This window comes from Pseudophryne corroboree, chromosome 12 (assembly GCF_028390025.1).
Source record: "Pseudophryne corroboree isolate aPseCor3 chromosome 12, aPseCor3.hap2, whole genome shotgun sequence".
In the NCBI taxonomy this organism is placed as follows: domain Eukaryota; kingdom Metazoa; phylum Chordata; class Amphibia; order Anura; family Myobatrachidae; genus Pseudophryne; species Pseudophryne corroboree.
In genome coordinates this window covers 172,829,025-172,851,540 of record NC_086455.1, presented here as the reverse complement: position 1 = coordinate 172,851,540, position 22,516 = coordinate 172,829,025, and the positions used below count along the sequence as shown (strand labels likewise).

The 22,516-nt window shown below is 48.3% G+C and overlaps 1 protein-coding gene and 1 non-coding gene across 3 annotated transcripts in view; both read right to left on the bottom strand.

The window, feature by feature from the left end:
* PPP4R3A (protein phosphatase 4 regulatory subunit 3A) overlaps positions 1-22,516 on the bottom strand; it is a 116,596-nt gene that overhangs the window by 25,028 nt on the left and 69,052 nt on the right. For both annotated transcript variants that reach the window (XM_063948582.1, XM_063948583.1), the window contains 8 exons: positions 17,010-17,087; positions 16,793-16,909; positions 16,280-16,396; positions 15,905-16,036; positions 13,584-13,686; positions 12,988-13,146; positions 5,696-5,865; positions 3,959-4,101 (listed from right to left, as the gene is read on the bottom strand). In XM_063948582.1, the coding sequence (XP_063804652.1) occupies positions 3,959-4,101; positions 5,696-5,865; positions 12,988-13,146; positions 13,584-13,686; positions 15,905-16,036; positions 16,280-16,396; positions 16,793-16,909; positions 17,010-17,087 (1,019 nt within the window). The remainder of the gene's footprint in view (positions 1-3,958; positions 4,102-5,695; positions 5,866-12,987; positions 13,147-13,583; positions 13,687-15,904; positions 16,037-16,279; positions 16,397-16,792; positions 16,910-17,009; positions 17,088-22,516) is intronic.
* On the bottom strand, positions 10,387-10,505 carry LOC134981939 (5S ribosomal RNA). The gene has a single exon (XR_010190830.1). It is a non-coding gene; the product is annotated as a 5S ribosomal RNA (ribosomal RNA).

The following is a 22,516-nucleotide window of genomic DNA, read 5'->3' as shown; positions in this document are numbered from 1 at the left end:
TGATCCTGTTGCCAGCAGGACTCACTGTAAAATAAAAAACCTAAGCTAAACTTTTCTAAGCAGCTCTTTAGGAGAGCCACCTAGATTGCACCCTTCTCGGCCGGGCACAAAAATCTAACTGAGGCTTGGAGGAGGGTCATAGGGGGAGGAGCCAGTGCACACCACCTGATCCTAAAGCTTTACTTTTTGTGCCCTGTCTCCTGCGGAGCCGCTATTCCCCATGGTCCTTTCAGGAACCCCAGCATCCACTAGGACGATAGAGAAATAGCAGTAAGGTGTCTCTGTATATATATATATATATATATATATATATATATCTGGCCAAGTGCAGTACACTTGGCCAGTACTATGAAATGTGATCCCAAATTCCCACTAACACCCCTGCGCCTCCGGTGGAGTAGAGATGTAGTACTGGAACGTTCTGGAATCACAGCAGGAAGACACAGGAAGCATGGTTAAAATGGCTGCCATGCTTATACATATAATCACAGTGCATTCCATACTGATCTTATAAACAGTCTCCCTGCCAGCATAAACATCATTATATTATATATAAATCTGTGGCAAACTATCAACAGCCTGTTGCTGCTGTCCCTTCCCCCCCCCCCCTCGCATCTGCTCTATAGCGTGCAGTGCGGCCGGGCATCGTGGAAGACTGGGAGCGCGTGTTTAGCGCTATGACTACCTGGCCGCAGCCGATACAAGCGGCGGCCGGAGCATTGGGAGAAGCGGCGCCGGACCAGACGCGGGGAGCAGATGTCTGTAAGAGAAGCGGCGGGCGGACCAGACGCGGGGAGCAGCTGTAAGAAGCGCCGGAGCTGAGACCCGGCGGCCAGAGCAGTTGTAGCGGCTACGTTACCCGGCGGCCGGAGCCGATGCGGCGAGCGCAGTCAGCCGAAAACCAGCGCCTTCCCCACACGTCGGGGCGGCAGCGGAAGCTGACCGCCCCGTTCTCCCCCCTCACATACCTGCAATAGTTGTGGAAACGTCTGTGAAGAGGCTCCGACGGGGCTTCTTAGTAAGCGCCGGCCAGCCTGTGTACACAAGATCTGTGTGTGTATGGCTGTGAGGGAGCTCTTTCAGAGAGGCCCGACACGCCCCTGCTGCTATCAGCAGCTGCACTATCCCTGACCCTGCCTTTTGGAAGGGGGAAAGGGATGTGTAAAATAGAAAAAAAAATAATAATAATTCAAAGTAATTGTGACCTGAGCCACAGAGCTGTTACTACTTCGAGCACAGAAAAAACACTGAGGTAATACACTGAGGTACTCTGGGATATGGAGGGGTGGAGTGTTCTAAATTTAAATATTCAGTGCTGTTCCTACAGAAGCCCGTCCATATCCCAAGAGTACTCCAGTGACCCCTAGTGGATGATAAAGAAATCCGCAGACTAGAACGTCTACCACTTCTCTGCGTACCGGTACATTTAATCAGGAGCTTGGACGACCCCTGATGAGGTTGTGGATTCTCCTCCATCAGAATAGTGCAAGGAAGATTAGCTCCCCAGACCTCCGAAAAGCCGCTGTTATTTGTGAACACCACTGGCGCTGAAACCCGGTCATTAGGTAAAGGCCACAATTGGAAATGAGCCCCGTATTGCGACCTGAGAAGACATTGGGGACATCCACAGAAGAGAACATGCAGGTATGCCTCCATGATGTCAATGGAGAAAATTATCTGCTGCTGCTACATGCCGTTTATGACAAATCGGATGAACGTAACGGCCTCAGAGTTCCGGAGGTGCGGGAATTTTGTGTAAATGATTGCTGCTTTAAGAAAACACCCAGACTCGCACAAATTCCTGCAACTCCGGAACTCGGAGACTATTACATTCAGCCGTATATCTTGGAACAGGTTGAGCTAAACCATGGTGCTATGGGGATTTTAAATAAAACTGGCCAAACAATAGTTGCCCAGTTTTCCTCTGGGAAGACCAGTAGTGAAACATCATCAGGGAGGGAACTTCAGGAGATCAGTTATACCCTGAGCTATGAATCCTTTCACACAGGGATCTGAAGTGGAATGGAACAGTTACCCCGGGAGACCGTCTCCCATTACAAGTGCTCCAACTATGCCGAGACTTTGGAATTTGGTTACTTAGCTTCTTAGCCATTTTTCTCCCGTTGTTGATCTCTGGACATGGACAGAGGATGGTCCTCTGAACATTGGACCCCTTGCTTTACCTGCAGAACAAAAGCACTGAAACACTGGACCCCTAGTTTTGGAACATAGGTGGAAAGAAAGTCTCTCCCTCAGTGGCCTGGATAATACTCTTATCCTGTCCTGGACTAAATAAGACATTACCTGAGGAAGGCCTGGACTCTACTAAGGCTGAAACCCTAGACCAGAGGTTCTCAAACTCGGTCCTCGGGGGCCCACACAGTGCATGTTTTGCAGGTCTCCTCACAGAATCGCAAGTGAAATAATTAGCTCCACCTGTGGACCTTTTAAAATGTGTCAGTGAGTAATTAATACACCTGTGCACCTGCTGGGTTACCTGCAAAACATGCACTGTGTGGGCTCCCGAGGACAGAGTTTGAGAACCTCTGCCCTAGACCCAATGAGCTCAGCATCAGGAGTCATGTCTCCCAGACATTCGGAAATCTAGCTTGGGTTTACTGGACCACAAGTCCTCCAAGAGATGCTGACCACCTCTCCACCGTCTTGTTACCCCAAGCTAATGCTAAGATGGGTTTTAACAGAGGTGCCACAGCCATACATACAGACCATAGGACGGCTCCAGTTTTTGTTATATGCTCTACATAGATCCGTAGCATTCAATATCTTCAAGAGGATTAAGAGTCTGCAATCTGTGTGAGACCTGGAACCTTTGTTCAAATTTGGCCCATGCTTTGCTTAAGTCTTCCAAAGGAGAAGGAATCTAGAGGTTTCTCTTTCTTTTAAACAGCAAATGGTCAGCACCTCCAATGCCTCACTGTCCACAATGTTTAGCTCTTGCAGCACACTTTGCACTAAAAATCCCCCAGGTCTGAATACTCAGCCAACTTGCCTTCCTCTTTAGAAGACAAGCAGAATCTGATCTCCCCGAGGACTGGAACACCACAGGGCTTAGACGCTTCCAAGGCCTAGCTGAAGAGGCGTACTCCAGAATCCTTTTCAAGGAGGAGAAACCATTCACAAACCCCTGCACGGACTTTGCCTAAGCTGGTTCATTTTGCAAAGTTGCTATGGAGCCTAAAGACCCCCTGGCTGAGCACTCTCATGTGAAGACCAGCTCCCCCAGGCTTCTGTAGAGGAGGTGGAAGGGGGAGATCTCTCCTCACCCCTCTTGTAGGTGCGGCAAGCTGTGTAAGCTGAGGAATAGAATACAATATTTCTGTAGATCAGGCTGGTGCTTTCAGATCAGTGGCACAAACTACAGGAGTGGGCGCCCACGCCACAGGTGGTATTCTGGTCTGACTGCCAACGAAGCAATTTACAGTGACTGTTTATCTGACTGATGCCGCCCTCCAGTACTCCTCTTATCAGACATGACAAGAAGGATGAAGGAAGGAAAATGACAGCCGCAATGCATGAAACGGGCAGGTGTTAAATGAACCTAAACAGCCGCCATCCCACCAAGACTCTGATGTGGACTCATGACGTACCGATAGCCTGGAGTGTAGAGGAGATGCTGCACCTTATCCCACTCTTAGGGATAGTGGCACCCTGCAGCTCAGTGGAAGTGTAACACATAACATGGAAGGACACATCTTAAGTCCATATCAGAGCCTTACACTAGGGGTACAAAGAGAAGCGGCGTGTTCCTCCTAGGACCAGGACACAGGTCATTAGTACAGGAAGGGGCTGTGGAGGGGATCTGCAGGTAATGGCTGGGAAGTGATCAGAGAATACACCAGTGGACATACAAGTATTTATATACACAGGCCGCCATGTCTGCAGGCTAACCGCCCATTCTACCTTCATCAGGGTGATAGACTACACAGCACGAGGGCACCTGTCTAACTTGGGGTTGTCTTGTCTTTCGCGTTGCTGATCATATCGCAGTTTAAGTCCTTTGAAGGTCTGTACATAATCCACATCCTCCAGCGCTTTCCAGTAATTCTCAATTATGTGAGCAGTTAATGATTTTATATCCTCCTGTAAGAGACAAGTAATGTACTAAGTACTGGACACATCAGAAACTCAGAATACACAATGGAGGGGGGATAACTGGAGGTAACAGCGCAGGGCGTTCTCACCATAGCCAAGTACAATTACATATATATTTAGTGTACAGCAGCGTGGATTACCAACCTGTCTCCATTTTATGTTCCCTTATTTCTGTAATGTAAAAATGGAAGCAAATGTATTCACAGGGTAACTTCTGTGGTGCTAGACTGTCTGATCGCACTGTTCAGCATTCAGTACAGTTCCACTGTTTGGCCTGTGATTGGCAGACTGTTTACTTTACTGTCTCTTTAACTGGAACAATCAGAGTGGTTCCCCTAAAAACGCCTGAGGCCGTACTCGCAGAGAACGTATCGCATTATATCTAATGGGCCAATGACCACTTTATTGGATGGTACATCCCTCCTGCAACCTAGGCCACATAACTTTTTTTTTCCTAAGGTCCCCCTGTCTGAAGACGTAACCAAAATCAGAGTTGTTTGCCTCCCACTCCCTTGGACACTGCTTCCAGCTGGTGTGCACTGCCGGGCGCTCCGCGCAGCCTGGACCATGGAAACACAAACAGCTCTGCTAAAAGCTTTCTGAAAGATATGTAGAAACCGCTAAATCGGAGTTATCAGAAGGTGGATAAGCCTCTAACGTTATAAACGCCGGGCACGGCTGAGGGTGAAATTCACACCTGATTGTAGCAGCAAATCTGTCAGCAGTTGGGCAAAACCATTTGCAGTGCAGGGGGGGGGGGGGGGGGGGGGCATATATAACATGTGCAATGCAGGGGGGGGGGGGGGGGGCAGATGTAACACGTGCAGAGAGAGTTAGATTTGGGTGGGGTGTGTCCAAACTGAAATCTAAAATTGCAGTGTAAAAATAAAGCAGCCAGTATTTACCCTGCACAGAAACAATATAACCCACCCAAATCTAACTCTCTCTGCACATGATACATCTGCCCCCCCCCCTGCAGTGCACATGGTTTTGCCCAACTGCCAACAAATTTGCTGCTGCAATCAGATCTGAATTACCCCCTTAAGGTGGGTACACACTAATAGATATATCTGCAGATCAATTGATCTGCAGATATATCTATGGACGGATCGGGCAGTGTGTTGAGCATACACACTGCCCGATCCGTCGGGGACTGACATCATGAACTGGGCGGGCGTGTACACAAGTCCGCCCAGTTCAGCTATCAATCACCGCCGACCGCCGCAGCATCTGTATGGGCGGTCGGACGACCGTCCCGTACACAAACAGCGACGCGCCAATATATCGGTAGATATATTGGCTGTCGGCTGTGCTGCGGGGCCGACGCGATACGTCTGTGAACGACGGAGTTCACAGACGTATCGGCCGTACACACTGGCCGACTGTCCCGCGATATATCGGCCGTTCAAGAGAACGGACGATATATCGGCCAGTGTGTACGGGCCTTTAGTGAGTGTGTGTATGTTTATCTGGTTATCAGATTTCTGTTTGTGAAAAAAAATAATTCCTTTTTCTGAGCCAAAATCATTGACAGCAGCGTCCCACAATCCAGCACATACACGATGTAACACAGACCACTCACCACTCTGACGTGTTCAAATATCTCGATGATCGCAGAGTTCAGGAGGTTATACCGGGAACCATTGTTGAGAAAGGCTTTAACCACGGGCTCAAACAGGAAGCTTTTCACGACGTATCGGTTGTAGAATTCATCCTTCAGGCCAACGATTTTCCGCATGAACCGCAGTGAGCCTGTCACAACATGAAGGCAGGGACACAATGTTACACTAGGAGAAGCGGTGACACAACTGCAATACAGTACCTATGATGGAGCTTTGCTGCCAGCCGACACGGAGTCACGGTTCTGTTATACCGCTGCTTAGTGGCCAGCGAGCAACAGATATCAGGTTATGGTGCTGCAGCCCGTGCTTACCGCGTGTTATTAGCGCCCTATGCTGTGAGAGAAGTCTGGTACAGTCACAGCTCTAACGAGGGGCGCCCCCCCTAGCTTATACTCAACATTTTATAGAATGAACATCAAAACAATCAGGGAATATTTTACCCTGATAGATTGGGCGCTATAACACTTTTTATATATAGTAAAAAAGCACCTGGGTAATTAAATAAAATTTTTATATCATTTCATCAGGCAGCTCCTAAGGACATTCTGGATGTCTTTTGACAAAATATAACAAATGTTTAAATAGCTAAACAATTAAGGAGAGCTTGTAAAAATCAGGATTTTGGTACTTACCGATAAATCCCTTTCTCCGATTCCACAGGGGCCACTGGAGTGTAGTTACAATGGGGAGATAGTAGGTGGTATTGGTAGCTGGCACTTTAAAAATTCTCACACTGTGGCTAGCTCCTCCCCTACTATCTCCCCTCCAAGCCAGTCTACGTTAAACTGTGCCCGAGGAGAGCTGTAATAAACAAACCGTAAGGTAGAGGAGGTTAACGACGCCCTGTAAACCAGGCGAACACAAACTAAACCTGGAACAGAACCTGACAAAAAACCAGGCTAGCCTGAACCCAACAAGCAGTCATATGGTGATCTGCAATCGTTAATCAAACAAAAATCAGGAGAAACAGCGCTGGGCGGGCGTCCAGTGGCCCCTGTGGAATCGGAGAAAGGGATTTATCGGTAAGTACCAAAATCCTGATTTCTCCTTCATCCACTAGGGGCCACTGGAGTGTAGTTACAATGGGGACGTCCCAGAGCTCCCAAAAAACGGGTGGGAAAGCGCTGAGAGTCCTGTAAAAACTGCTCGGCCAAACAGTGATGCAGAGGCCGTAAAAGTGTCAAACTTGTAGAATTTGACAAAACGAATGTCGGTTTGACCAAGTAGCCGCCCGACAAAATATTCATGGAGACCCCGCGGGCGGCTGCCCACGAAGGTCTTACAATGCGCGTAAAGCGCGCTGAATTGGAAAACGGAGGTTCCCTAGTAACCGCCAAGAAGACTGTCTGATGATCAGATGTATCCAACTGTCCAGCATATGCTGGGGCCCCGGCTATTTAGTACGGGAGCATCGTCCAGAGCAAAGAAGAAAAAACACTTCATCGAATAGCCTGAGACCTCTGTAGAGAGAGTTGACGAGCCCTGACAACATTCAGAGAGGATTGAAAACCACTAGTGTCAGATTTATATGAAAAATGGACCTCCCCTCTGGAAGAAACGACCGCTGAGGCCGAAGCCGAGCCCGGGGAGTTGCCAATAGAGTACTCCCTGAACAAGAGGCCGAACTTACGGCCGCTAGGCTAATCTCATTTGGAAGAAAAGCGAAAAAGGCAGAGACCTAAAATTCCGGTCAGTGTGGTTTGAAGCGCAGCGGAGCAAAAAACCTCCCAGAGAAACCAAAGATGAATGGTAACTGGAAGAAGGGGGAAAAACCCCCTTTTATCTTCATTATGTTCCATAAAGTTTTCCCAAAGTGGCAAAAGCGAGAAGAGGTAATAGACTTCTGAAATCGGAGCCCAGTAGGCCTAACCGAACTAGGGAACTCCTCCCTTCTGAGGTCTCGTGAACAGTCACACGGGTAACCGAAACCAGTGTAAAATTGAACAAGGAGAAAAAAAAGGAGCCTGTTGAAGTAGACAGTCCCGTCGAGGTAGGAGCCAAGGCTCCTCTACTGACAACAGGCGTATCTGTATCTTCAAGTCATGCGTGGCCCAACCAGCGCCACCGAGAGGACTAGCACGCATAATCCCCTCCTGTGTTACTGAACATGAAGTAGAAATAGAAAAGGAGGCAGGATAGAATAACCAGAAAACTCCCCGGAGCCCTGAGGGCCTCCACGGCTACTGCCGTCCGAGAGTAATAAAGGGTTAAAGAGTCAGTCAGAACGCCCTGAGGTCGATCCGAAATCTCCGCCCACAGCGGACCAGCTGACAAAACTCCGGGGCATGTTCCCTCACCCAGGAGTCTGACCTGGTGGCTTGATCTGGAAACAAGATTGTTGTCCCCCGTTCCGAGAGGAATGGAGGCGACCACTCATTACGTCGCAACTTGACTGAAGAAATAGAGTCTCTGGTGCCGAGGAATGAAAAAACCTCTGACGGACCGTGTTGAGAAACGTCTATGCGGAGCATAAATTGGATCTGTGTCGAATCAGAAGCTCGTGGATCCTCCGGATATTCAGAAGCCACCTAATGTACAGAGTGGGATAGTAGCAGTAAATTGTCCCATTAGGGAACCAACGTCACCCACTGCCCTTGAAAAAGAGTTATTCTGTTATCTTCCTAAACTCTGTGGGAGCGGAAGAGAGAAGAGTAAAGGACTTACAGTGAAAATGAGAATCCTGTTAAGGGGGAATCTGAGAAAAGCCTGTCCAACGGAAATCAGTAAACAGGCATCTCTGAAGACAAGGGACACGTAAAACTCCCTTTCTTGTTTAAACTAGCAATCACAGACTAAAAGGATTGTAAGGCCAGAATAGGCCTGTCCGAGCCACTTGGCTTCGGAACGTGAAAAGAAAACAAAGGCCTGAGAACTGTCCTAATTCAAATGATATGTGTAAAACAGGGATCAACACCCTTTGCGGTTAGAAACCTATGGAGCGCAGCCTGCAGTATGACTCTCTTGTCATCGTAAATCAGCCGACCCATGCCGAGGGACTCCTGAGACGGTTGTAACCGCCCAAGCCTTCTCCCATCGACCTGCGCCTACCCTGGGACCCTGCAGGTGTAATGGGTGTATAGGATGACATAAAATCAGACTGGACTGAGGATGTTGAACCTCTGCTTCAGCCTTTTTACCCTGAGAACCCCTGGCGACGAAGATATCACCCGTGTGGAGTCAAAAACCTGAAAGGGCACGAAACAATCTAAAGGGAAGACCAGTAAAGGTCTGTCTTGGAGCTGGGGCAGTAGTAGGAGAAATCAAAGTGGACCTACCTCCATTGGTTCAAGAAATCCTGCAGAAAGTTCCTTCCCCAGAACCATCTGCCCCGTAGGATTTCATGTTTACTTGTCACTGTCGCAGCCCCAGAGGTCGTCGGGTTAAGACAGCCCAAGCGAAGATGCAGGGTCCGAGTCTGTAGACATGGAGACCTCCAAGGAACATAAAGCAGAATCGTGATTCTGACCTGTATCAAAGTATCAATTGATCCTGATGCGAAGCATCCTGTAACCTAGAGGACAATTGTTCCCCAACCTACCTGCTCCGGATACGGTAGAACCATGCTGCCGCATATGTCGATGGATCCATGAGCAAGGTTGCCTCAGGAAAACGGCGGCTTGATGGACCGGCGATACACCGAGGTGTATACCCTAGAGAGGTTCTGATACCATCTCCTGCCATCTGCGGGGAAAAGATAGGAAAACAAACCCTGTTTGATACCTGATATTGTGTATTCGGGTGTCTGTCGGCCGCCTACCGGAGCCTGCCCAGCTCATCCGAAACTGAACCAGTCGCTGTCATTTTCGTCAATGGCGTGGAACCCTGATGGACTTGACGTGTCCTCCTCCTTTACCTGCAGTATCAGATGAACTGCTGTATTATGTACCTGTATATTCTGAGACACTGGTTCAGATCCACAGAAAACAGACATCAGTAATGCATGGAATGTTAGCAAAGTTTCTTTTTGGAAAGGTGTGTTTGGTCCCGCTGTGATTTGATCCTGTGACCTTGGAAACCAAAGTCCAAGGGCTTACCTGATGAGCTATTGTCTGGTTAATAGTGACATTACCTGCATCATTGATCAAACAGGGGTGTGCAGGTGCGTGGAGGGCGAAGCAGATGGCTCCGCCGCATACTTCACACCTAAGAGGGAATTCTTCGACTATCCCAGGAGAGACAAACGAAAGGAGAAAAGGTGGGTTAAATAAACAGAGCCCTACGTAAGGTCTGCACTATAATGTGTAGTGACCGATACGATTAAAATAAACTTTCTGGAGCAGCGGAGACCTGAACCAGCAACGCTGCGCTGTGGGACAGGAGTCTTAGCCCTAGGCTATAGGAGTTCTCCTTAAAGTTTTGTTTGGATTCAAACCCCTGTTCAGATACCCGCTACTAGCGTACTGAGCCGCAGCGCTATTTGTCTGATGCCTTACACGCATTCCACAATTACAAATAGCATTAGTAACTAGTGACAACAAGGAATAATAAAGGGAAGGCAACACCCCGCCCTGTATTTAGTGTACCGCTAATTAAGGTGCACCAGATGTTTCTCTGAGGTTCCGCTGGCTTTTCAAAATGGTGACCAGCCTGTGAGAAAGATGGGGGAAAATGTTATGTGCAAGATGTTGTTATTAGAAAACATTGCGGAAGTAGCCTACAGCACCTGGTATTCCCAGGCGGTCTCCCATCCAAGTACTAACCGGGCCTGACCCTGCTTAGTTTCCGAGATCAGACGAGATCGGGCGTGTTCAGGGTGGTGTGGCCGTAGGCTTTTATCCCCTATATCTGGTATTTTATGGATTTATCTATATACATACCTACACGCACTTAAATATATATATCTATATATATACATGCACAAACATAACTATATATGTATATATACACACACACCGTAGGTAAATAAATACTGCACAGTAGATCCTTTTAATTATTATTGAGCTGAGTCCCAGCTACTGTAATAGAGCAGGTTCCCTGATTTGCAAGTAGGAAAATGCTGGGTAGAGGACTCTACTGCAGGAGGAATGTATCTATATTTCAGCAGCCTGAAGTATCGAAAAGTTACAAATCCCAGAGCTGTTGCCTAGCGACGGGGAGACCTGGGAGCCCGCTGAGTAAAGCGGGTTAACTGTTAATATACCTGGGACTTTATTTGTATTTGTCTCTGAGTATGCAAGATTAGCCCACTGGGCTATAGGAGACACTGCAAATATGAAGCCAGGTCTGTGCAGGGAGGAAATGGCCGCCAGAGTGAAACTCCTCTGGGCTATGCGATAAAATCTATATAGTGGATAACTGGATTAGTGCTGAGCCACTCTGACTATATCACATTCTCCTCAGCACCATGTGCATTAAACTCACATAAATGCCTATTACACTATAACAGTGGCCGGGGAGCGGAGAATGCTGAGCCCGCTGTACAGAGCAGGAGTTAGCTCCGCCCCCCGGCTATGGCGCCTTATTGCAAAACTAAGCGGGAAGCGAGCTGTACCCTCCGCTGGGCCTGCGAGTCACCGCCGGGGAGCGCTGAGCGCTGAGCCCGCTATACAGCGCTAGTAGAGCCCTGTATCTGCTAGCCGCCGCCGGGGAGTGTTGCGCTGAACAGAGCGCGAGTCGCCGCCTGGGAGCAGGGAGCGCTGAGCTCGCTCTACAGAGCGGGACTTAGCTCCGCCCCCTCCGTACAAGGCGCCAAATTTAAACATTGCTTTGCGCTCGAGCGGGATCCCTGTGCCGGCTCTGTGAGTCGCGCTGAGTGGGTGCGGGGGGTGCGGGGAGCTGGGGGAGCAGAGGGTTATCAGAATGACACACACCCGTTTTTCAGTCAGGGTTGTATAAACACATACTCAGCCTCCCCCAATCATCCTGTCTGTTTCTCCATGAGGAGGACAGGTAAGGATACAATAAAGTACATTACAGCCCCAGAGAGCCCTTCTGGAGTGGGTTGTACAACAATAAACAGATTGCTCTAAAAACATACATAGCCACCACAAATAAAGTATACTTCACTCACCACTGTGTTCTTGGTGGATCGGCCCCGACACACGCCGCACGCAGCGGCGTCCAGCCGGAATCTTCTGTGGTGGGGTGGTCCCGACACAAGCCGCACGCAGCGGTGTCCGACCATTTTTGATACTCACCGCTGCCATGCTGCCGGAATCTTCTGCTGGATGGAGTGGCCGCGACACGCGCCGCACGCAGCGGTGTCCGCCAACTCAGGAGAGCTCAGTGTCTCCCTCAGCCGGGGCCCATCCCTAGCCGCACGCAGCTGCGATGGGACCCCGCCGGCAGCTCCCACGGTGCAGACTGGCAGTGGCAGAGCTGCCAGTCTGTGAGTGTGTGTAAGAAAAATAAAATAATAAAGAAAAAAGAAGAAAATTCTTCAGCTAAACCCAAGTGAACCAGCTACCTCGGGCACTTAACTAAGACTGGCTTGGAGGGGAGATAGTAGGGGAGGAGCTAGCCACAGTGTGAGAATTTTTAAAGTGCCAGCTACCAATACCACCTACTATCTCCCCATTGTAACTACACTCCAGTGGCCCCTAGTGGATGAAGGAGAAATACTTTAAGTTTATTTACCACAAGTAAAAATCACACATAAAAGTTAATTACTCCAGAAAAGGAAGTGGCATCGAATAAGTACAGTAAAATATAGTAATAATATAAGTACTGCAAATGAATATATTTTACTGTACTTGAATGAATATAATTTTGAATATATTTTACTGTATTTTTACAAGCGCTCCTTAATTGTTTAGCTATTTGAACATTAGTTATATTTTATAGAATGTACTTGAGAAATGCTAGCTCGAAGCTGGCCGTTACTATGGGCAACTCCTCCACTCTCTGCTGGATGTGTGCACAGCAATACCCCTTTTACACCAACACGCCGCGTCCGACCCATGACACAGCCAGGCCGGATTACTGGGTAACGCATCCCTTATCTGGCCCTTTCACACCAAACCTAGACCAGGGTGCCCCTGCAATAACCCAGATTCCAGCCACGAGCTGCAGCTGTACAGGGAAGCTTGGTCTGCAGAATATTTCATTATAGAACACCCCAAGTAAAGGGAGATAGCCGTCATGTGACCAGCCAGATGGGAAGAGCCGAGACAGGGCGATAGGGGGGTTTGCACTTTCTGCAGCCAGAGAACGGCCTCGTGCACTGTGTGTAGGGGGCAGGTGACCTAGGCACCGAGATAACCTGCGGACACCACCAGGGGGCGCACAGCGATGCGGTGTCTGAGGAACTCACACAGGGCCAGGAAGGAGTGCGCAGAAGACATGAGCACCAGAGCTCTCCGCAGTATGTCCTTGTTGATGATGTAATTCTTTATGTGGTAGGTATGATGCTCAACACAAAACGTCAGCAGCTCCAGGATCAGTGCCAACAGCTGGGCCGTCTGGAAATCATCTGAGGGGGAACAAGACACACGTCACGCACTTTGCAGATTCCCCCGGATTCAGCGCTTCTGCTGACTAGTGTGACGCTACAACTGGCAAAGGGGGGGGGGGATCAAGTGCACTTGTGCCTTCCACACAAATATACTAGACTGACATTAAAACCAGGCCTTAGGCTGTATTATAAGTCTATGCACACAATGATTTATTACTGACAGCGGACCTTGATGCTGCTAGACGTTGCATCGCATTAGGTGGTAGAACAGCAGGGGGCGAGCAGTGACAATGTACCTGAGCAGCGACCAGCTCTCACCCCCCCCTCCAGAGTAAGCCGGTAAAGCCTAGTGTCCGCCGCGGAGACAGCTGGGAAACTCTGGCCACTAGCTTCCTCCCTCCTAGTGACCGGGCTACACTGACACACAACCCCGATAGTAAGAGCTGTCCTCTGACCTTTGCTGGGCTGCTCCTCTGTAGTGTTGGCCAGTAAGGGGGCAGTAAGGACGTGCATGCAATGTTTGTAGAAGAAACCTAAGAATTCCGTCTTCTCTGTTTTCTAAGAAAACAAATGAAAAGGTTTTAGTTCCTGATAAATGTAACAGGTGATCCTGACACATCAACAGCAGCTACACTGGGCTGGCCATGCATGGAGGATAGTCTGGGAGGATGCAGGGACGACACAAAGCAGATTACTGTACGTATGATAGGGTGGCACAGTACAGAGCAGGGGCCGGGGTGGGCAGCGCAGAGGGAGGCAGGCTGGGGTCGGCAGCGCAGAGGGAGGCAGGGGTCGGCAGCGCAGAGGGAGGCAGGCAGGGGTGGGCAGTGCAGAGCGGGCCAGGCAGCGCAGAGGGAGAGAGGCAGGGGTGGGCAGCGCAGAGGGAGGGAGTCAGGGGTGGGCAGCGCAGAGGGAGGGAGTCAGGGGTGGGCAGCGCAGAGGGAGGGAGTCAGGGGTGGGCAGCGCAGAGGGAGGGAGTCAGGGGTGGGCAGCGCAGAGGGAGGGAGTCAGGGGTGGGCAGCGCAGAGGGAGGCAGGGGTGGGAAGAGCAGAGGGAGGCAGGCAGGGGTGGGCAGAGCAGAGGGAGGCAGGCAGGGGTGGGCAGCGCAGAGGGAGGCAGGCAGGGGTGGGCAGCGCAGAGGGAGGCAGGCAGGGGTGGGCAGCGCAGAGGGAGGCAGGCAGGGGTGGGCAGCGCAGAGGGAGGCAGGCTGGGGTGGGCAGCGCAGAGGGAGGGAGGGAGGGAGGCAGGGGTGGGCAGCGCAGAGTACAGGTGAGAGAGAATGAGAAAGTAATAGAATGGAGACTGAGAAGAAACAAGGATCTGGGTGGTACAGCACAGTAGAGTACATTAACAGGAAAGATGGCAGACTGACCACCATGGTCAGGGCATGAACAGTACATCAGGCAGCAAGAAACAGGATTGGTGAAGTAGCACAGTGGTCAGGCAGATGGAGAGAGGGAATGGGGGTACAGCACTCCAACAGAAAGACATCGGAGGAGACCAAGAGCACAGAATGAGGCACCGATAATGTACAGAGACAGCGCAGAATGAGACACCGATAATGTACAGAGACAGCACAGAACGAGACACCGATAATGTACAGAGACAGCACAGAAAGAGACACCGATAATGTACAGAGACAGCACAGAATGAGACACCGATAATGTACAGAGACAGCACAGAAAGAGACACCGATAATGTACAGAGACAGCACAGAACGAGACACCGATAATGTACAGAAACAGCGCAGAATGACACACCGATAATGTACAGAGACAGCACAGAACGAGACACCGATAATGTACAGAGACAGCACAGAACGAGACACCGATAATGTACAGAAACAGCGCAGAATGAGACACCGATAATGTACAGAGACAGCACAGAAAGAGACACCGATAATGTACAGAGACAGCACAGAACGAGACACCGATAATGTACAGAAACAGCGCAGAATGAGACACTGATAATGTACAGAGACAGCACAGAAAGAGACACCGATAATGTACAGAGACAGCACAGAATGAGACACCGATAATGTACAGAGACAGCACAGAAAGAGACACCGATAATGTACAGAGACAGCACAGAATGAGACACCGATAATGTACAGAGACAGCGCAGAATGAGACACCGATAATGTACAGAGACAGCGCAGAATGAGACACCGATAATGTACAGAGACAGCACAGAAAGAGACACCGATAATGTACAGAGACAGCACAGAAAGAGACACCGATAATGTACAGAGACAGCACAGAAAGAGACACTGATAATGTACAGAGACAGCACAGAATGAGACACCGATAATGTACAGAGACAGCGCAGAATGAGACACCGATAATGTACAGAGACAGCGCAGAATGAGACACCGATAATGTACAGAGACAGCACAGAAAGAGACACCGATAATGTACAGACAGCGCAGAATGAGACACCGATAATGTACAGAGACAGCGCAGAATGAGACACCGATAATGTACAGAGACAGCGCAGAATGAGACACCGATAATGTAGAGAAACAGCGCAGAAAGAGACACCGATAATGTACAGAGACAGCACAGAACGAGACACCGATAATGTACAGAGACAGCGCAGAAAGAGACACCGATAATGTACAGAGACAGCGCAGAATGAGACACCGATAATGTACAGAGACAGCGCAGAAAGAGACACCGATAATGTACAGAGACAGCGCAGAATGAGACACCGATAATGTACAGAGACAGCGCAGAAAGAGACAGAATCAGATCATTTGGATGCAGCGTCTCCTTACACTGGTTGTCGCAAGCATGTTATCTGGATCTACTAAGGTCCGCAGCAGTCCTGTGAGCTGCACAGCGCCTCCCAGCTCAGGGTCTGTGTCACAAATCATGTGCTCAATTATGAGATTAATCAGCAAGATGTCCTAATGAGGAGAGGAAAAACGAAGTATTAGCGTCAGTAATATCACAATTCACTTCTAGACCTGCACACTCTGATCCATGGACACGGAAATGACAGAAAGGGGGATTCCTCTGGTCATCACCATGAAGCGTCATGCTCCCAGTGGCTGGTGCCTAGCACAGTATAAAGTCTGTACCCCCCCCCCCCCCCCCCCTCCCCACCACCACCAGCACCACCACAAGGATGAAGGTGAGGAGATATTTACATCATCGTTCTGCTGAGACTCCTGCATCACAAACTCCCGGACCATGGATGGGTTGTACTCAACCAAGTAGGAGAATATATCGGTGGCTGCACCGCGGACCTGTGTGTCGTCCATACCCTGAGGGGAACACAGAGACATCGTATAAGCGAGTGTGGCAGTCTATGGAGCACAGTCCTGTCAATACTGCACTCCTGATGAAACCCACATATCATGCTACCAGCAATACCTGGCGTTGCCCCTCCTTCCCTCCCTCACCCCCCTCCCTACCTCTTCCCGTCCCTTACCCTTTTCTCTCTCCCCCACCACTCTATCACCGATACTGGTGGGAGGGGCCAGAGATCAGGACTGACCATCATTGCATTCCATGTTATTATATAGAAATGTACTAATCACCTTGTGGATGTTCAGCGATGCTGGGAACAGTGTAACATCACATGGACAGTCATACATATGAAGTGTCCCTATAAAACTGGAGCGACAAGGCTACGCTGACCTTTACGGTAAGTGACTTACTAGAATGACTTCCAGGGCGGGCAGAATACCCATGTTGGACAGTGTCTTGAAGAACGCGTCTCTGTTTTGAGGTTGTAATGTTTGGGAGAAAGCACAGAACTCTTTCAGAAAATTCACCTGAAATGCAAAATGGAAGATTAGCTCCGGCGAGAGTAATTGTGATCACGTAACAAGGTGTTTATGGAATCTGCGTCACCATTACGTTGCTGCCACATACCAGCTCCTGCCTCTTCCCGTCGTCCGTCGCTTCATCTGTGAGGTGCGCAAATAATTCTGTAAGAAATTTTTCATCTTCCTACAGCGGGTGAGAGAATTACAGACAATTACCGGCATATTCAGACATGTAATACCTTTATAGCCTGGCATGTCTAAGCAGACCCTGAGTCGCTATGTGTTGTTGTCGTACAAGAGCTTGCACTTTTATTCAGCACTAGATAAACACCAGGAGCCAAGAAAAGAAAGACGTAATCTAGATTCAGGTGTTTTGGGGTGCAGACTTGCCAGACTCCTAGCTCTTCAAAGTTATATGCCGGTTCATAATTTCATTCATCCCACTCACAGGAGACACAAGGTACGAGCAGAGAGCGGGACCATGTAAAGCCAGGAAATAGGACTTCTCCACTGAGGAGCGTAGTGAGGGAGCGCGGCAGTGACATAGAGACGCAGGGCTACGCCGGAGACGCTTACAGAACCAATGACTTGTATTGGTCAATATAAAGATGTGCTGAACACCCTAATCTGTCTTTGGATAGCTATCGCCCCGTTCATATAATGACCCCATTGCAGTAACAAGCGCCCGTCCTCAGCACATGCTTCCCCTGAAATTGTCTGCACTCCTGTGAAAAGTCATAAGGGCCTGTATTCAATTAGTGCCGTTTTGTTCAACCAGTCGAAAAAAAACTGCACTTTTCCTGCGTTTTCAGGTCGAATTTAAATTCCACCTATTCAATGCCTGTGCCGTTTTTTCGACTGGTTAAAAAATCCGGCACTGGCGAAAACCACGTGTATCGGCGAATTTGCAGCCAATACACGTCTTTTGGCGAATTCGCACATTTGTGGCGCAATTTTCATCCATGTCGATTCGAGAAAGAATTTTTTTTTAAACGGAACGGGTGAAAATGGATTTATAAACAGGCGAAAACGTCCGCAATTGAATACCCTGTGTTGAATTCGTGCCGTTTTTAGACTGCCACTTTATTGAATACTGTCCACTTGTCTATCCTGTCCCCTTCAAAACTGGTAGCACACAGACTAACAGGAGATGAACGCTTACAGTGATAAGTGATGAGCTAGGTATCACATGTAGAACGTTACATGGCAGGGTGCGTAAAGCAGAACATTACAGGATGCAGAGAAATGAGAATACATTGGAACTGAAGCGTCCTCCAGTGTGCGTCCTCCAACATACACTACCGTTCAAACGTTTGGGGTCACCCAGACAATTTCCTGTTTTCCATGGAAACTCACTTTTATTGCAAAATTAATAAAAACATATAGTCAAGACATTGCCAAGGATAGAAATATCGATTTTTATTTTAAATAATAATTTTGTCCTTCAAACTTTGCTTTCGTCAAAGACTGCTCCTTCTGCAGCAATTACAGCATTGCAGACCTCTGGCATTCTAGCTGTTCATTTCTTGAGGTAATCTGAAGAAATGTCACCCCACGCTTCCTGAAGCTCCTCACACAAGTTGGATTGGCTTGATGCATACCATACGGTCAAGCTGCTCCCACAACAGCTCAGTGGGGTGGAGATCTGGTGACTGCGTTGGCCACTCCATTACAGACAGAATACCAGCTGCCTGCTTCTTCCCTAAATCGGTCTTGCATAATTTGGAAGTGTGCTTTGGGGTCGTTGTCCTGTTGTAGGAGGAAATTGGCTCCAATCAAGCGCTGTCCACAGGGTATGTCATGGCGTTGCAAAATGGAGTGATAGCCTTCCTTATTTATAATTCCTTTTACCTTGTACAAATCTCCCACTTTACCAGCACCAAAGCAGCCCCAGACCATCACATTACATCCACCATGCTTGACAGATGGCGTCAGGTACTCTTCCAGCATCTTTTCACTTGTTCTGCGTCTCACAAATGTTCTTCTGTGTGATCCAAACACCTCAAACTTCGATTCGTCTGTCCATAACACTTTTTTCCAATCTTCCTCTGTCCAATGTCTGTGTTCTTTTGCCCATATTAATCTTTTCCTTTTATTGGCCAGTCTCAAATATGGCTTTTTCTTTGTCACTCTGCCTAGAAGTCCAGCATCCCGGAGTCTCCTCTTCACTGTAGACGTTGACACTGGCGTTTTGCGGGTACCATTTAATGAAGCTGCCAGTTGAGGACATGTGAGGCGTATAATTCTCAAACTAGAGACTCTGATGTGCTTGTCTTCTTGCTCAGTTGTGCACCAGGGGCTCCCACTTCTCTTTCTACTCTGGATAGAGCCTGTTTGTGCTGTTCTCTGAAGGGAGTAGTACACACCGTTGTAGGAAATGTTCAGTGTCTTGGCAATGTCTCACATGGAATAGCAGTCATTTCTAAGAACAAGGATAGACTGTCGAGTTTCACGTGAAAGTTCTATTTTTCTGGCCATTTTGAGAGTATAATCAAACCCACAAATGTGATGCTCCAGATACTCAACTAGCTGAAAGGAAGGCCAGTGTTATAGCTTCTCTAACGAGCAAACCCGTTTACAGCTGTGCTAACATAATTGCACAAGGGTTTTCTAATCATCCATTAGTCTTCCACCGCAATAAGCAAACACAATGTACCAATGTAGAACAGTGGAGTGATGATGGTTGCTGGAAATGGGCCTCTATACACCTCTGTAGATATTCAATTAAAAAACAGACGTTTGCAGCTAGTATAGTCATTTACCACATTAACAATGTATAGAGTATTTCTGATCAATGTAATGTTATCTTCATTGAAAAAAACAGTGCTTTACTTAAAAAATCGGCAGTGGACCCCAACAGGTATTGCCACACGCGGTGGTTCTACTACTAGTATGCAGGGGTTGAATACATATGGGAGCAATATTTTATTTTTTAAATAATGAATGTACTTCCAGAGCCTACTGGTCCCCAGTAATCCTGTCAGGAAGAATCTGTGTAACGCCAGGTAATCCCGACGGAGGCTGCTGATTGATAAATGCTCTGATCAGATGGAGTGAATATCAATCATTGCACACCCATACATACGGAGCACTTTGTTGCCCATTGTGCACTTTCCATTCACCTGGGAGCTGGACGACGGGAACAATGTAGTGTTGTGCAACGCTCGCTATCTCATTCCCCCAATCTGAGCCTTGCAATTATAGGCCATTTCAGCTATTCTGTAGACTTTCTAAGGGGTTGAATACTTTTGCAAGTCACTGCATGCAATAGTGCCTGATCTATATTAACTGCATAAGGCCCTGTCTGGCAGTACAGACCGTACACCCGCACTGGAAGGGTATGTACAAATGAGCAGCTGTATGACAGTTAGTAGCCGTGAAAGTGCTGCTTTGCTCATGTGTCTATGTACTGTGCAATGGGCGCTGCGGATCCCCTGTGGCGCCATATAAATAAAGGATAATAATAATTATACTAGTTGCAGCACAGACAGCGGATGAAGCTTGATGAGTTTCTGCTCTATTTGGGAAGAAAGTCAGCACGGAACGTAGCGATAGTGAATAATGAAAACTTTTACATGAAGTTCTTGATTCTGGGTCCATTAGGAGACCCTGGAAACACTGGTGTATAGAGGCAGCAGTGTGAATTTACCTAACAAAATCCCAACAGAACCAGAGGGAACAGAATGAGAGAACAAGATCCTCCAACAAACAGGAACGAGGACAGTACAGACCGGGATAACTGGGGTACACTGGAGGTAAAATAAAGTAATAATCCCCAAAATCCCATTCTTTCTCATTCACGTGGGGATCCTGCAAACACTTACAGGAGGGTCTGCTCACACGACGAGCTGCACATCCCCGCACACCCAAAACTGTTCCATCTGTAGAATGTAGTGAACGTGGGTAATGGAGACCGGGTGGGCACCCAACACATGGTCAGCCAAGGTTCTGTGCCACCCAGAAAGCACTCACCCAGCTGTTAAACTGTGCCATGATCAGACCCACCTTCACCAGTGTAAGCCTGACGAAGTACTAATGTAATCCACCTGGCTACGTCCTGCTATGCCAGCCTCTCCTGTGGGCACTGTAAATTACTGTCTGGGTCAACCATCCCATTCTCTCCACGGGTCCTAAGGACATAGGTCCTTGCAGCTCTGACATCCGTCCACAGACTTACGCTGCCCTAAGGCGTGTTGCGCGGCTAAACACAGTCTGTTTGGGCGCGACGTGTGATATGCATGGGCACTCATACAACAAGTGAATAGTGACAACTGATCGGGCGTCTAAACAGTCACATTTAGATGGGACAATTAGACGGCCATAACAACTGAATTCCCCCCTAAGAGTGTACATTTTTCTCCTAAGCATCACTTATGACCACCCACCCCATATATTATGGTTATATATAAACTGTTGAATTTCAGCTTTTTGTGTGTGTGTGTGTGTGTGTGTGTGTGTCTTTATACTTCTAGAAATGAACATGAAGTGTAACATGAGCCACAGATGGAATGACCCATACAGCTATTGTAATGCTCGCCCTGCAGCCTCGGGCGAGACGGTAAGCCGGCACTTCCATCTGGAGAGTGCACCGAGTGGCAGAGTTACCGGTTAGGGGAAAGTTATTGTGTCCCCATAAACTTTCATGGTGTGGAGCCACGGAAGGGAAATATTGTCATTATGCACTTAAGGTAACTGCATATTATTATTATTACCAGTTATTTATATAGCGCACACATATTCCGCAGCGCTGTACAGAGCATATTCAGCCACTCACATCACTCCCTGCCCCAGTGGAGCTTACACTCTATGGGGTTGATTCAATTCGGCAACTTATGAATAGCGCCGGGAATTAGCTCCCGACGCTATTCAATTCAGCTGCTAGTTACCAGCAATTGTCGGGAATTCTTCTCTCATCCCCAGGGGGTGAGAGAAGAAAACAGACAAAAGTGCTGCCACGCGGCTGATTCTGTCGGGAATCAGCATCGCCGCGGGTAGTTAAGTCGGAGAATGCCCGTTCTCCCGACAAAACTACCTGTTAAGTCGGCGAGAACGGGCTTTCGCCAACTTAACTTTTGCTGAATTGAATAGCGTCGGGAGCTAATTCCCGGCGCTATTCATAAGTTGCCGAATTGAATCGACCCCTATATTCTCTACCACATGTACACGCACACACTAGGATTAATTTTTGTCAGGAGCCAATTAACCTACAGTATATAAACACACAGAAAAGAAAGCCGTATTCTGGGTGCACCGAGAACCTCACAATTGGTCAATAAGTATAAGAATATATCTTTATTAATTACCGTTTAAAATTATAATTTAATAAATTTAAACAAATTGCTGGTTAGTGAAATTTTATTTTTTGTACTTTATGTTCCCTTTCTCGAGAATCGTCCTTTTAAAATGTCCTGTACGTCTGAGGAAGCCATACGGTGATTATATTACTGTATGACCCGCATACCATAGAATTGATTGTGTGGCATTCGCCCTGATGCGGACAGAATAATTTGGCCCAGCACTTTCAGCCGGTAAAAATCTTTGCCCCTATACGGCACCTCTATACCCCTGTGATGCCAGTGTCCCACACGGAGGCAAGAGATACAATATTGTGAG